This window comes from Pteropus alecto, unplaced genomic scaffold, assembly GCF_000325575.1.
Source record: "Pteropus alecto unplaced genomic scaffold, ASM32557v1 scaffold195, whole genome shotgun sequence".
NCBI lineage: Eukaryota > Metazoa > Chordata > Mammalia > Chiroptera > Pteropodidae > Pteropus > Pteropus alecto.
In genome coordinates this window covers 1,663,405-1,679,288 of record NW_006438073.1, presented here as the reverse complement: position 1 = coordinate 1,679,288, position 15,884 = coordinate 1,663,405, and the positions used below count along the sequence as shown (strand labels likewise).

Here is a 15,884-nt window from a genome sequence, read left to right as displayed (position 1 = left end):
GATAATACCTAGTCCACTTCCAGAAGGATCATGTTTATAATTAAATAAAGGTGAATTGAGATTTCCTTTATTTCTTAATATAATTAATATGAATGTGGAAAATCATACAATATCTTCGGAAGTATTTGATACACTCCATTGAAGACACTGGGACAGGTGCGGGCATACTTCGCTCTTCCTTCGAAATTATAGAGACCGTAAGGGAGAAACCTGACCCTATAGGCCTTGTGTTTTTGAGTAACTACAAAGGAGGAAATGTATACGGTGCGCGTCTCGTCTCTCCAATCCGTAGCCATCCACATTGTGGCGCATTTGTGCAACCTGGAGCGCTACCACCTGAGCCGATCAGCGGAAACGGAGGGACTTCGGGCTGCCCTTTCCCAACTCGGCGATGCCCCAAATGAGAGCTACCTCAACCCCATCCGGGCCTTCCACGCAGTGAGTTCTTCTTGCTTGCTACCTCCTTTCCCATCTGAAAAAGCCTTCCTTTTTCAATCCCTTTAACAATCAGGAGCACTGTGTTTCAAAAGCGTTTAATAAAAGAGGCTCGAGATGAGAAATTTCTCCCAAATGTTAACATCAGTTTCACCTTGTAAAACGAAAAGTTATTTTTTTTCCTGCCGTAAATGTTGCTAAGAGGTTATGAGCAAGGAGAAAAATCGATGCCTCTTAATTCGTTTATAGCATAAATAAATAAATAAATAAACCTAAACGGAAAATGCAGTAACCTGTTCAATCCCTAATATTTTAAATTTTAAAAGCGTCTCATGATTAGATTTTTTTTTTCACTGATATTAGAACCATAAAGAATGTGAAGTGCCATCTAAATCCAGGCATTATAAATTAGATGTCTTCATTCTCAATTTGCAAATTGCTTTCCGGATCTCTTCTCCTGTGTCACATTTTGGCACGCATGTGACTAGCTGGTTTGCCAAATCAGATGCTGGGCAAAGTAGCTAATTTCGTAATGAGACCTGCATGGCTAGTGACATCATTAATGCTAATTGCCTGTGTGCACAGAGCAGCAGCACAAGTGGGAAACAGAAAGAAAGCCAAACATCTAGCCAGAGAAATCCACCTATAGAGATGAAGTCATTCCTCTTGTTTAATTTACCCCCAGCTCTTTCTTCCTGGTTGATCTAGGAAGACCGCGTACAGCCACATTGGAATATGCATCCAAAATATTAACCAGGTTTAAAAAAAATCTATCTCGCCCCAAGAGTCCTAAGACAATACACTGCAGAAATGGAAATCTCCTCATTACCATCTGGGCCATATCTTTAAATGACTGTTTTACCCACGCAGACTTATTTGAAGAAGCAAAATTCAAGGGAAATTCTTCCATGTCATGTCCCCTAATTATCCTAAGATGATTTCCAATATCAGGCCATTGACCAAGTAGAGCTACATTTTTTTTTTACCTGACGACAATTAACAACACAGGTTTCTCAGTTATAAATCAAAAAGGACAGACACCCTAAGCCTGTGGGGAATGCCTTTGGTGCACTCATTGAGCTGCAGCTTTTATCTGAGCACCTCCTGGGGTTAACCGTTTTCCCCACTGAGACTCTAGAAGGTTCACTGCTACACACACCCAAGAATAAATCTCAACATTTTGAAGAGACTATATTGAAAATAACATTTATTGTAACTACTTTGAAAGCAATTTCGCAAGATGATTAAGCTACTTCCAATATAATTATTTCGAAATTTTAGAGGCACTATACTCTATAGGTACTAATTAAATCCAAGAAACTCTCTAATTTGGGGGTATTTGGAAGAAGGATGAGAATCAGTAATACAAAGTGTACTTTATAGAGTATTTCTAAATAGATGCAGTGGGATTATTCTAGAGGATACATTGCAACTCGAACCAGTCCATAAGTAAAGTTCAAGAAATGGGAATTGGGGATTTGCTTTAATAAGTGAAGAGCAGTGATTTAAAATTAGCACATTATATGATGTAAGTGGATTTCTAAAATGTGTGAGTACACTTGAAAAAAATCTTTTAAATGTTTTAGACATGCCCTTTTCAATTTTATTTTCACTGTTTGCTCTATGAAGAAAAATAAACATCGGAGAAATCTCTGTCCAAATTACCTGGAGATCTCAAAGCAACCCAAATTAATGAGATTTTACTGACAAGAGATACAGTGTGAGTTTATTGAACTCATGGTCGTCTTAACATAACACAATGTATGAATACTAATGATTTGATAAGAATATGGGAAACTCACAATAAAAACAAAATGCTTTGTGATTCATATTCCAAAAGGCTATTTAACCATCCCCTGAACTCCTAGGTCAGAATTCTGGCCTTTTGGCAATGTGTCTACCAAATAAGAATAGTTGTATCTTTATCAATCACCTAAGAATTACAGAGTCTTATGCCAAGTCTCCTGAGGGGGCATGAAAGAAATGCAAGTCATGGTCCTTCCAATTAAGAAGCAAGGGCAAGGAATAACTAACTACCAGAGGAACAGAGTGTGCAGCTGCTTTATTTGGAATGCCTCTAAGAGACCTCCAAAAAAGTGTTTATCAATGTTAAAATGCAGTTAAGCAGAGCGATCTACATTTTTATCTTAAAAATGGAAAACGAAACTCAGATTTATTTTGCAGTAATTAATCTTAAAATATATTTTCATATATCATCCTAATTTCAATTTAACATAGTAACTTTGACATGAAATTTGGTTTATACAAATGAAAAATGTAATTAATGAATTTGATGAAATTATCACAAAGCCAATGCCCACCATCGGATGGGGGAGAGGTTTTAATGGGCAAGGAAGCTCCCTTCTTAAGTTGTATGAGGACCATTTTGAAGCTAATATGTGTCTGAATAGAACACTCTGAATTGCTCCTTGCTTGGACTCTCAAGTATTGGTTCTCAAATGGAAAATTAGAACTAAGATGTTAATTCATGGTGTTTGTTTCTTTTAGAACCCAACTACTGAGTTGTTAACGACAATCGCAGGCATTACTGGACTGGTGATTTCTCTGGCTTTAATCTTGATCGTGACCTCTTCCACCGAGTTCATTAGACAGACCTCCTATGAGTTGTTCTGGTACACACACCACATTTTCATCATCTTCTTTATCAGTCTGGCTATCCACGGGGCAGGGTAAGTCCATACTGTGCTCAGTGTGTAAGATTTTATCTCTATGAACCTCAAAATGATCTTAGAAAGCCCTTTGGATGGAAGAACATTAAATGCAGGGACTAAAGGACACATAGATCACATGAAAAAGCACACTTACTGTGCCAAATTCACAGTGCACCTCTTTCAGTAATACTGCAAATACATAGCAAAGGTAGCAAAGTACTATCTTTATTTTTTCTAGCTAACTCTGTTGGGGAGCCTTGACATGTTTATAAGATGCAGGAATTATAATGAAGCCTGATGACAATAGATTTAGGTTTCATTCAAAACCTATTTCCACAATCAATTTATATGGGATTAGTCAGGATATATATTTTTGACACTCAGATTTCACTTCCACTTGACCAGATTCATCCAGTAGGAAACTCTCAGTGTGGGGGGAGAGGACAGCGTGTCAAATGGCCCGACTGACCTGGGCTCTGCCCCCGGTCATCAGGGTGACGATGTGCAACCCCTTTAAATTCTCTGGACCTTAGTTTTCCCATCTGACCTCTAGGATTCCTTTTTGCTCAAACTTTCCATAACATTCTCTTCTGGCATTCGACACCTACCTGATACGCCATTCCTCCTCATTAGGAAACTAGACTAGCACCCGACACACAACACTCTCAAACATAATGTTTTCTTTAACTATGAATGAAATAGTCTGGACCAATTAATCAATTGATGTCTATAAACTAGTTTGTCCCATATCAATTATTTCATAAATTGGTGCTTCCTTTCAAAGAAAATTTATAAGCATACTCAATTTGACCCCGACAACAGCCCTGTCCAACAGAGCCAGTACTGTTGTCCCATTTCGTCAGGAGGAAGGGGAAATTCAGAGGGTGCACTGATTCACTCAAGGTCCCAGAATGAATAAATGGCAGCATGAGACCTAGGATGCCAGTCTTCAGCCAACCAAACCTTCACTCATAACAAGCCCTGAAGAACGGGTTTTCGTTTTCGAGAATTAAACATTCCTCAACGCCTGCCAAAAACATGAGCAGGGATGTTGCAACCACCTTGCGTGCCTTGCCAGCAGCCCTTCCTCTGCTTCCTGCACCAGCAGAAACCTTCTCCTGCACCTCGTTCTCCCGCCGTGGCAGCTGCTGGGCACCCAGGGGCCTGGTACCAGAGGTGGGCGCCATGTTCGCCCAGACTTGGAAGAGCAAACACATGGCAACAGAGACCACGTGACATGGTGGCCGTGCATCGTATGTAGGGCCAGATGGTAGCTCTTCTGAGTCTGCACCTCAGGGAGTCAGCTGCCTCCTCCAGTCTCCCCCACACTAGATGTTCCTTCCATCCCAGCTGCCTAGTCCTAGAAGGGGACCATACTTCTGCTGCTCCTGCCTGTCTAGGGCTTTCTAGTCTCTTCTAGCTTTAAAATATCTGCAGCTGGCTCCTCTGAAAGTGTGATAGATCCCTCGCCCTGACTTTTTGTGTCTTGGGGGTGGTGGGATGGATGGCGTGCTGTCCGAAGTGTTCCACCCCAAAGACTGTCAGCTCCTTCTTCCTCTGAGGATTCTTCTCTCAGTGCTGGGGTGTTAACCCCTGTAGTATATTGGAGAAGCTCTTCATAATCTACATGTGTCCAGAAGTCTCTTCACAAAAATTATGTGCACACACCCCTGATCCCACCTCCTCTGCCTTCGCGCCCCTTCACTGTAGAAGCACGAGAGGATTTCAATGGGCAGTGCTTCCTTGGAGATATTTTTTTAATATTCAAATAACATTTCATAAGATGAAATTTTTTAGTCATTTTAACTTAGTTGAAACGCTTATTTTAGGATAAGGGCCTCATTTAATCTTCCCAGCTTGAAGTATTCTACAGCTACTGTTTACAGCAGAAAGTAATTTGCAAATTCTATACAAAATGCCAAGTAAAGTAGGATTACTGGAATGTGTTAAAGCCCACTAATCTTCCTATTATGGGATGGCAGAGATGAAGACATAAAAAATGTTAATTTTTAAAAAGATATTGCGTTTGTGGAATGTTCTAAGGTTTCTTTAGTAATATAGGGAATGTTGCCTAGATCCCGAGAATGAAGGTGTTAAAATTTACAGATTCTTTTCCTTTGGCTTCCCTTTATTATTCACCCTTTCTGTGTCTGGGCATCATTTGCTCATGGAAGATTCAGAGATAGTTTTGCTCATCTGACTCAAGTTTTTATCAAGTTTGGATGCCTTCCATAAACAGACTGGGACAAAGGCCAAGATGCCAGTTTCCTGGGCTGATTCCAAGGACATTGACGCTCCCTCCTCCCATACCCCATGACTCAAAAGGGAACATGTCACCTCACAGGCTTCCCAGGACATGAGCCTTGTGATGTTAAAGTTTCTGTGAGGACCATGTTTCCCCAAAACAAATCAATGTATTTTATTCATAACCACCTAAGAATTGAGTAACTTCTCGATTACAAACCTGGATGGCTTATGTTTAGCAGCCTGGGCACCAATGCGTAAACCGAGCAACTTGTACCAAAGCAACTAGTCAAAGGTCAGTCCGTATTGCATTTATGACAAATATAACACAGCAGAATTACTGGACTCTTGATCTAGTGTTTCGTTCACAAAGGCCGGCTTCCGTTTTCACTCTCAAATGCATCGATATAGTCTGAAAGACACACTTCACCCTGACCTATTTTGAACCTGTCAAACACTAAGTCTGCCAGTGGTCACTGGGGGGAAAAAATATCATTATACAGGGCACTTGTTCTGACTTCTTCACTTGAAAATTTCTAGGTGCTCAGAAACAAACCAAGAAGGATAAAAGTTAAATAAATCTGCAAAAGACCCAAATAGTACAAAGTTAGCCAATTAGCCCAAATCAGCAATCAGGGCGAGATGTAACCTAATTAAATTCAACAGTCTACAAAAGGATGTGTTCAAACAATTTCCCTTCATTATGAATTCTCTAATATAGACACTTTCAATTTAACACAGGATACCACAGAGGGGCACTTTTTTCCTGGGATCTTCAAAGTTTCTCGAAGCTTCTTAAATTCCTATTTTTAAAGATGCTAAGGGGAAATGAATGACAGCCCGTTGTAAGACAGTGCAAGTGTTTTTCAAGAATCCACTGTAGAATATATATCTGTGGTATCATAAGGCTGCACAATATCAATTTTAAATATTTGGGTTTTGTTTTGTTTTGTTTTTAATGGCAAGGCGGATGGTTCGAGGCCAAACTCCTGAGAGCCTCTTGCTACACAACATCACCTTCTGTAGAGACCACTATGCAGAATGGAAGGCAGCTGCCCAGTGCCCCGTGCCTCAATTTTCTGGCAAGGAGCCTTCGGTAAGAATAAACCCGGGAGCTTTTTAAAATAGCTGTCTCCATAGTTAAAATAGCTAGGGCTTTTATATCCTTGAGAAAAGAGCAGCCCACATCACCACTAGACAAAGCCAACTCTTTATTAAGTGTGCTAATGGAGAAATCAAGTTATGGATAATTTTTTAAAAGGTTTACTGCCAAAAGCACTCTGTCCATGTTGAAATGTGTTCTACTTGCATTTAAATATGGACGTCTGGTATTGTGGGGATTCATAGCCCGCAAGCACAATGATGTCTCTAGAGGAATTAGAAAGCTGGTGGCTTGCCACCCTCTGCTCTCAGCAAGCTCCGTTCCCTGTCCCCCTTCTCCATTCTGAGAATGAATAGCATCACTTCTCAAACGAATGTCAAGCAACAACCACATGAGAATCATGCCCTCTTTCTAAGCCTGCCTTCTTTCTTTCCATAGCTTTTCAAATGAGAAAAAAAAAAATGGGGTGTTAAAGGCATTTACTTCCTGTTCTAATTAAGCTCCCAGAACTGAAATCATGACCATGGTAGCCAGAGAGAGACTTAATAAATTAGAGTAGATGATAATATCCACAAGATCTCGAAAGAAAGATTTCCTGGGTATGTGGTGCTCATTACCGCTGGTGGCACAGGTAAACAGACATACTAGTCCTCCAGGTCTCCTCAGGTGCCTTAGAACAATACAAACCTTGGGACAGCTAGGTGATGCATGTAAAAAGAAAATGAAGATGCAGATTAAAATAGAAGAAAACAAGTGCCCTCCCCCTTCCAAAAAAAGGAGTCATAAAAATGGGATAATCGTATATAAATGGTGGGGATTTAGGAAATTAAGTCGTCAACTTATGAAGAATAAAACGATTGACTTTTTGTAAAATTTTCAAATATATTAAATTAAGCACTGGGTTTTAAGGGTGAAAACTGCTCGGAAGAATGTTTAAAGCTGAGCAAACTAGAATAGATGTGCCCATTAGACTGTGCTTCTTTTAATGGCCAATATAGATTGTCTCTGTCTTAAATTCAACTATCAGTAGCCACTACCCAGCCCGCATATTAATGGGCAGTACAAATGCCTCTCTAAAATTTTCAGCTACAGCGTCTCCATAAAAAAATCAATACCCTCCCACACCTCATGAATACAGACTAGAGCCTGCTCCCAACAGCAGCATATGCTGACATTAATTATCATTAAAACAGAGGAGCTGACCCATCTCTTCAACTCTCCCGGGCTACACCTCCTTGCACACCCAAACTCATGTTGTCACTCTTTCCCATTATTTCTAATGGATCCTGATGCAAAGCGTGTGTGGGCTGTGCAATTACCGCGTGGCTGAATGTACAACTTTCTCTCCGATGTGTCTCATGGACACCGAATCCAGAAGGAATCCAAGGACAAGGAAGGGTCCCTGCGCTTCGCTGCACTGCACGCAGGGGTCTCTGCAGGACTCCATCCCTTCCTCTGTGCCTCCCTTAACTCGATGCATTTTCATAGCACTTTCATCAGTAGAATGTTTGTCAATGCACCTGCAGCAGACTGCTCCCTGTGTTAGGATGGAGAATGTTTTGCGCATCACCTCACAGGAACCGAACTGATCAGAGGAACCAATTATACCTTGCAGTCCATTCTACCCCACTTGTCTCTCTGCCCCTTGTATCCTGAAACTCACAGTCGCATACAAGACTCCAGATTCTAGAATTGTTCATGCAACTTATTTTCAAAAGATACCTAGTCTTCCTTAGCCAAAGAAGCACCTTATTTCATTTAACTATGACATCAATAAGTAATAATAAATAATAATAATGATAAGGCTGATGCTTTTTAAATTATTAGGGAATGATGTCAACGGTATAGGGAAAGTTTTAACTGAGGTTGAGTCAATTCAGCAAACTTTTTTCCAGGTGGCTATTATATGCTTGGAGTTGTACTAGACACAGGATTCAGAGACATGGTTCCTGCCCCTGGAAATTTTATTGTCTAGAAAAAAAAAAAAGAGGCCATTCATAAACTCACACATAAAATAAAATCAAAGCCAGCATGTCCTTCTTTTCTGGTAGGAACGAAAAACCAGGAGTGAAAGTGGGGGAAACAAGTTTCATTACTGCAGCTTTTAAATCAACGTAGTTTTATTTCTGTCATAAAATACTCATTGTACCGTGACTTTTTGAGTATTTTTTGGAGAAGAGAAAATAAAGCTAAAAATCCACAGAGTATTATAGCTTTAAAGAAACATAGATAACCAATAGTCTAGCCCTTTTATTTACTAGATGGAGAAATTGAGGCCCAAGGAATTTTAATTTCTTACCTGTGGTCATGAAGGGCATTCCCAGCAAAGCCTTATCAAGAAACCAGAGCTTCTAACTCCACGACCATGAACTTTCATCTCTACGCCATCCAACATTCATTCCGAGTCTCCGACCTTCTCTCACCCCTCATTTTGTCAGCTTTCTGCTGCGATCTATGATACGTCTCCCCAACATTATCTCTCTGAATAAAATAAGACATTTAAGAGCTTGGAAAGAACCAAAATAATAATTTCTTCCAACTCAGTTTACAAACAGAAAATCTGAACATAAAAAGGCTCAAGAATTGCCCGAAGGCATAGGATAAGGGATGGTAAGCCCAAGACCAAGACCAGGCGTCTGAGACTCAGCTCAGACTCTACTCGCCGCCATGGCCTCTGGGCCATGGCCTCCTTGTCTTCACTCGGTCTTGTTTATCCTGGTCATCGCTATGAGGATAACCTTCTAAGATTCACCTCTGGCCATACCCCTCCCTCACTCCCTAAATTCCAGGGGTTCCAGGAGTATCACAGTGGACCTAAATCAGGTTTGCTCCTCCTAGAGCAATTTATATACTAAAGACAGAGCCAGGGATTAATAGCTTACATTCTCCTTCCTGACAAACCGTACGAAGAAAAATAATCCATCCCATTTTATCAACATGAAAAAATCAGAGACCATGACTGATTTGACACCGCCCAAATGAAGCCTGCGATGTCGGAAACTTTGTAAAATGATCGTGGAAGGTAATTTGTAAAAATACATAGAAACTATGTGAATGTTTTTGCAAATACCTGTCTAAACTGATGCGGAAAGAATTGCCTTCTTGCTATCATTTCTGTAAATATCCAGACCAATTGTCGAAATGCTTTTTGGTTCATTTGAGCGTAAGCGACCTAAGGATGCATTGCCTAGGTCTGACCCCATCCTTCGAGGCTAGCCCTTCCTGTCTTTTCCCTTGCTCTGCTCACCATCACCACCTCACCCTCAGCAGAGGTGGACAAAGGTGTTCTTCCTTCTGCTGTTCTGAACACATCGCTGAAACCCCACTGAGATAGAAAACAATAGGTGGATCAAATTGCTTTGTGTTGCCTGCGTGAATCAAGCCTTCATCAGGTAAACAAGAGGCTCCCAGGGAAAAAGCAGAGAAGGCTGATGTGGGTGAGAAGAGGTACCACTGAGAAATAAACAAAAGAGAAATCAGAACAAGAAATATAATAGAAGGAAAAATCATACAGAAGGCTTGTGACCTGTCAACAGAAAAGACAGCAGGACAGCCTGGGAGGGAGTTATACACGTGGAAGCTGGTGAGTCCACCGGTGAGGACTTTGTGACTGTCTCAGTTCAAAAGAACGAGGTGTCCTCCTGCTCCCAAGATAGTAAGTGCACGAGGAGTAGGGTTGTGGTGAATTCAGAATACCAGGGAGGGAATTTAGGAAAATTATCAAAAGGGTTGTGTTCTGGTCCTGGCTCTCTGTGTTCTAGCTCTGTCTCTCATACCCATTCCTAGAACATCTGCTTTTTAATTCCATAAATGCAAAATTAGACTAGATTTCTGAGAACCCTTCACATCCTGAAATTCAATGAATTAGTAAGTCTCTGACGTTTTGTAAAACAAGTGTCAGCACCAACGTCAGTGCTGGACGAGAAGAAGTGTGATTACGTGGTAAATGCACACGGGAGGTACCGGGGTCCTGGAAAAAGCACAGCCTGCATGGTCAGGCACATTCCCGTCTTGACTGTGCATCTTTTGGCTTTTGTGACTCGGGACAATTTGATCTTGCTGAGCCTTAGTTTCCTCTTCTTTAAAATAGAAAGACTACCATATGCCTCATAGGGGTGTTTGGTATGAGACCTAGTATAAATCTTTAAAGTTTTTGTTTCCATCCCTTCACTTTTAGGGGAAGAAGACACTTTCTGTGGCACCCAACACCCGATATAGGAGTAGCCTGCTGGTAAACGGGTCATCCACAATGCAGATTATATTCAGAAGAGATTAGCGTATAGGATGGGCTTCAGTAAGAATAGAAATGTTCACTGTCACAAAGCTCCAGACAATTGTTGAGGTTTTTGCTGTGATTCTGTAAACCGAGATTTAAAATGCTGATAAACTAACTTTATATTTTATTCTGGATGACATTGGTTGCGTGTGCGAATGTGAGTGTGGGTGTAGGTGTTTCTTCAGGCAGACCCCCAAGTTGTGACGCATTGTTGGCCCCCGAAAACTACTAACCAAAATGTTTCTATTTAATTTTCCATATCCTATGTTGACTCAGTAACATAGCTTTCTAAGCCTTGACTTTGGCTGAGTTCGAGAGCATTTATGACCCTATCAAATGTAACATAAACATCAATCTGCTTTCTTATTTCTTTGCAAATTCAATTATTTCTAATTACATAAAGGCATCATTGATCAAGTCAGCATAAAAACCAATACAGAAGAGTTTAATCTCTTAAATAAGCTCGTAGACATCAAGAAATAATTACATGTTATAGTATTTAATACAAGGAGACATCTTTGTTGTGGATAAGTGGCCCAGAATTAAAGAGAAATGTCTAAACCCCATCATGTTATATGTTGATTTGGTTCAGACTGAACATATTTAGATTCTGTTTTTGTTTTCTCTTCCTCTCTCTTTGCAGGCTTGGAAATGGGTTTTAGGCCCTGTGGTCTTGTATGCATGTGAAAGGGTGATTAGGTTCTGGCGATTTCAACAAGAAGTCGTCATTACCAAGGTATGCATGTAGTTTTATATCGGAATAAAAGCCTGAGCGTAGGTGAAAATTTTTTATTAGCCCAAGTTTCTAATTTGCCATTTTTATTGCAGACCTGTCTGTAATTTAGAGGCTTATCTTCTGTTCTAATAATTGCTTGCATCCTGAGCATCTTTTAGTGTGACTAATTTTACTGAAGGCAGGGTTTGGGGCTCCAGACCAGTCCACAGAATTCTGATAAAGATTATGGTGCAGCACGCGAGTCATCTGTATTTCTCTCTATTTCAGTTTCTCTCCAGGGGAAAACAGGCAGGGGGATCAAGTATGCTTTACATCAGTCATAGCAACTTAGGGCATAATCGCTTCCTTCGCCACATAAAGACACGGATTCTGCAAACACGCAAATAATATGCATGCCTTTTCCAGCCCATACACGCATCTCCCCAGAATTACTGAACAGAAGATGGGGAAACAGTCACCCTCAGGTTCAGAGCGAGAGGGGGCTGCTGTGGGGTTCAAAATAGAGATGAAGGACATACCAGGAGTTCCACCCTAGCAAATCAGTGCCTGTGGTGGCATCTTTTCAATCTGGATATCCCTCCTCACAGCTCTCCAATATTCATCTCATGCTGGAGGAAGATATGAGCTGATAAACCCAGAAGACATGTCTAAGAAACTGGAAAAGTACCCAATACTCACCCCTCTCCAGTTTTTTGAATGTGAGAAGAAATTCTCTACTAACCAAATCTATACCGATTTGTTCATAGGATAGTAACAGAATACTTTCTCTTTAACTATCTTCATGAAAGTGGATGCATAGAATTGCTTCATATTTCTGTTTTAAGCTTTTTCTATGTTGCTGTTTTTAAGTTAAGCACCAAAGGCGATGAGGCTGTATCAAAAGCTAGACAGTATAACTTCGAGAAATCTGCTAGAGCTGTTACTAGGGAGACAATTTAACAGCAGAATCCGAAAGAATATCGGTAGGGAGAGAAGAAACAGAACTAATGAATTAAAATGTGGTGAAATTCTCTTTTGTATGGAATAATACTGTCACGGAATCTTGACACTGGATGATGTTCCCTTATTCCTCCTTATCCCTCTTGCCACCAAAAAAAAAAAGACATGGGGGCCTGGAGAGACTTTTCAGAAAACAAGATGGAAATCTAAGAAGGGAAATTAATTCTTTCCCTCTGTTAAGTAGCAGGTTATAAATTTCTTATAAACGTGATAAGAGCTTTTGCATGGTGCTTCGTGTATCTAAAACTCAGAGAATAGGCGGGAGACTGGACGAGACTTGACTAAAAATAAAACAAACACATCGCCAGAGTGAGTTTGAAGGTTGTTTTCCACTTAAAATGAAGAAATTAACCAGAGTTAATTTACAAAAGATTGAGAAAAGATGCATATCATTTAAAATTGAAAATTATAAAACTGTGACTATTTTAATAATTTTAGGCATAATTAAGTGCAATGCGTGATAGTCTAGCTTATGTTCCCTTGGGTCTGCTTAACTGCGGAAAAGGAAATTTGGCCATTTGAGACGTAAAGCCATTGCACCTGGAGGTAGCTACCCAAATTTCAGATATCACAGTAAAGGAGATCAACTTCATTCATGCTGGAATTGTCAATCCAGGCATGAAAGTGATGGCTCGAAACGAATGGTACATGTAAATTATACCTCGAAAAACTGATTGAAAAAAATAAAAAAGAAAAACCTTTGCTGGAACGAAGGCTATTTTCTTATTCCTCGATCTGAGCAAAAAGACCAACCAGTCCCTTGCCCCGATCTAGGTGGTCAGCCACCCGTCCGGGGTCCTAGAGCTTCACATGAAGAAGCGCAGCTTCGCCATGGCGCCAGGTCAGTACGTCCTGATCCAGTGCCCGGCCATCTCCTCGCTGCAGTGGCACCCGTTCACCCTGACCTCCGCGCCCGAGGAGGACTTCTTCAGCGTGCACGTCCGGGCGGCGGGAGACTGGACGCGGGCTTTGTGTGAGGCCTTTGGCGCCGACGGACAGGCCCCCGAGGAGTCCCGGAGCCGGCCAAGGTTGGATCCCATTCCTTTTCTCTGAATAAGTCAGAATATTTTCTAAAGTCCAGCATTTTAGTGCATCCACCTGCTACCGCATTGAGCAACATCTTTATTCTCAGTGGTCAGTTTGAGTCCATGTTTTAAATCTGGGAATCCATATAAAAATTATCGTCCTTAAGTTTTGAGAGAGCAAAAAATTCTGGATTTTTCAACTGCGCAGGTCCAGTGCCCCTAATCTCCACGTTGTCCAAGGGTTAACCGTAATTTAGTAACTTTCCAGTGGAAGCAAGCATATTTCTTTTAAAAAAAGTTAAAAAATGAATAAAAATAAAAAAGAATGTTCAACAAAGGCGGACGATGAGTCAGAGAAAAGGAGAATTTTGCTCCCCCAGTTCCAAAACGTCGCTCGGCTGATTACATACAGCCTGCGATGAGTAAGACAGTCCTGTGAACTTTTTGTTGTTAGTCTGAGGTCTTTATATTTGTAAAGTTTGGTCTTTATAAGAAAGATATTTCATGGTCAGAGTGCATCTGGCAGGCCCCACACACTGGAGAAAGAGCTGAACACTTACAGAATGAAGCTCATAAGATGACAAAAGGATCCGAGAGTCAGAACAGCTAGTGGTGTCCTTCATTCAGTCAATCCCGCATGCGCGTATGCATTCTGCCACACCAAGCACACTCTCCTCAGTGCCTTTGCCACTGCTGTTCCCTCCACCTGGGAAGCTCCCCCTCAGATCTCTGCTTGACTGCTCCCCTCCGTCCCCCAGGTCTCGGCTCAAGCATCTCCTTCTAGTAAAGCCTTTCCTTCCCGCCTCATCTGAAACAACAACTCCCGAGGGGGTCACATGGCCCTGGGCCCTGCTTTAGTCTTCTTCATGGTACTTCTCACCACCTGACACACGAAACACCTGCTTGTTTCTTTGTTTACCATCTATCGGTCTGCACTAGAATGCAAGTTCCATGAGAAAAGGGACTGTTTGGTCCGTCTTCGTGTCCTCAGTGCCTAGAACGGGCCCTAGCTCTCAGTTGGCACTCGATAAATATTTATCAAATGAATAAATATTTATTCACTTATTCGATTCATTTGACCTCTGTCTTTATATATGTGCCAGCACACATTAGCAGTAAAACCAAAATAAAAAAAAGAAAAGAAAGAAAGAAACCCTAGAATTTGTTTAAATCTTCAACACATGAAGAATCAGAATTTTATTGGACTTCCTTGGATGATTTTATGTCTCAACATTGTTTTACTTTTGAATTAAACCAAACCCACTGGAGAGAGCACAATACGTGTTCACTGCTTTGGATCCAGAAAAAAAAACGTAATCCAGTTCAGGCATCGTGGAGATGCCATGGTGACTGAGGATCCTGGAAGAGAAATGAACCTGGGTAAGAGGAAGGAAACACTTTCCTCCGAGCCCAGGAAAAGGGAGAGGACGTGAGCTCTTTTAGAAAACTTTACCAGAAACAGCGTGACGTGGACGCTGGGCAGGTGATGGTCAGAATTCAGAGAGAAGCGAGAAAATTCTCTACTACTTAGAGCTGTCCCTAAATGCAAGTTAACATCCAAAAACGCCAGCGACCTGGGATGTGGAAGGAAGGGTGACCAGATTAGCAGGGAAGTTGGACTAAATATTTTCTCTTGCCACTTCCAGCTGAGACTCTGCATTCTAATTATGCAGAAATTTGTTTATTATGTATTTCTGTGGCTTAAATGACACAATTCTTCCTCGAGTTATCTTTCCACATCAGTGTCAAATAAATCCCAAATATGACTAATTATAAAAACAATTAACAATAAGCCATTTTAATCCATGGACAGTTTCATTTTTTTCTCTCTCAATTCCCCTTATCTAATTATAAAATAATCTGCAGTGGGCTGAGATACTAACCCTTTCTGGTTAATAACCTTTTATTTTTATTCTTCCATTTCCATATATCAATATGTAATAAAGCCCTATTAATTAAGATTAACTTGAGGAGAGTTCATTTGAATTATTAGGAGGCCTGGCATATGGAATATTTTTAAATCCACCCAATTGAACTTTCATGACACATCGTGAGCCCAAATGGGCCAACCTGGGGTGCCTGCAACAGATGCCCCTTAGGGAATGGTGATGAATAACTTAGAACCCTTTTAATTAGCATATCTTTGTTCGTATGTAAATGTGTGCTTTTGGAATAGTTGAGGTTTTTTAATACATTCTGCTGACTGAAATATTTTAAATGTTCCCTTTACAATTTATTCAACAAACTGTTCTTGATCAACTCTGTGCCTCGGAGCATGGGAGGCACTGGGATACAGTGGTGAGCAAAGACAGACACAAAGCAAATCACACACACACACACACACACACACTCCAAAACAAGTGCAAAATTATAACTGTGGGGAAGACTCCAGAGG

General features: G+C 40.8%; 1 protein-coding gene across 1 annotated transcript in view; it reads left to right on the top strand.

Moving 5' to 3' along the window:
• Nucleotides 1–15,884, top strand: part of NOX3 (NADPH oxidase 3) — a 55,595-nt gene that overhangs the window by 9,673 nt on the left and 30,038 nt on the right. Inside the window, exons 5-9 of the mRNA XM_006915017.1 lie at nt 293–438; nt 2,944–3,125; nt 6,318–6,447; nt 11,373–11,465; nt 13,239–13,492. Coding sequence (XP_006915079.1) covers nt 293–438; nt 2,944–3,125; nt 6,318–6,447; nt 11,373–11,465; nt 13,239–13,492 — 805 coding nt within the window. The remainder of the gene's footprint in view (nt 1–292; nt 439–2,943; nt 3,126–6,317; nt 6,448–11,372; nt 11,466–13,238; nt 13,493–15,884) is intronic.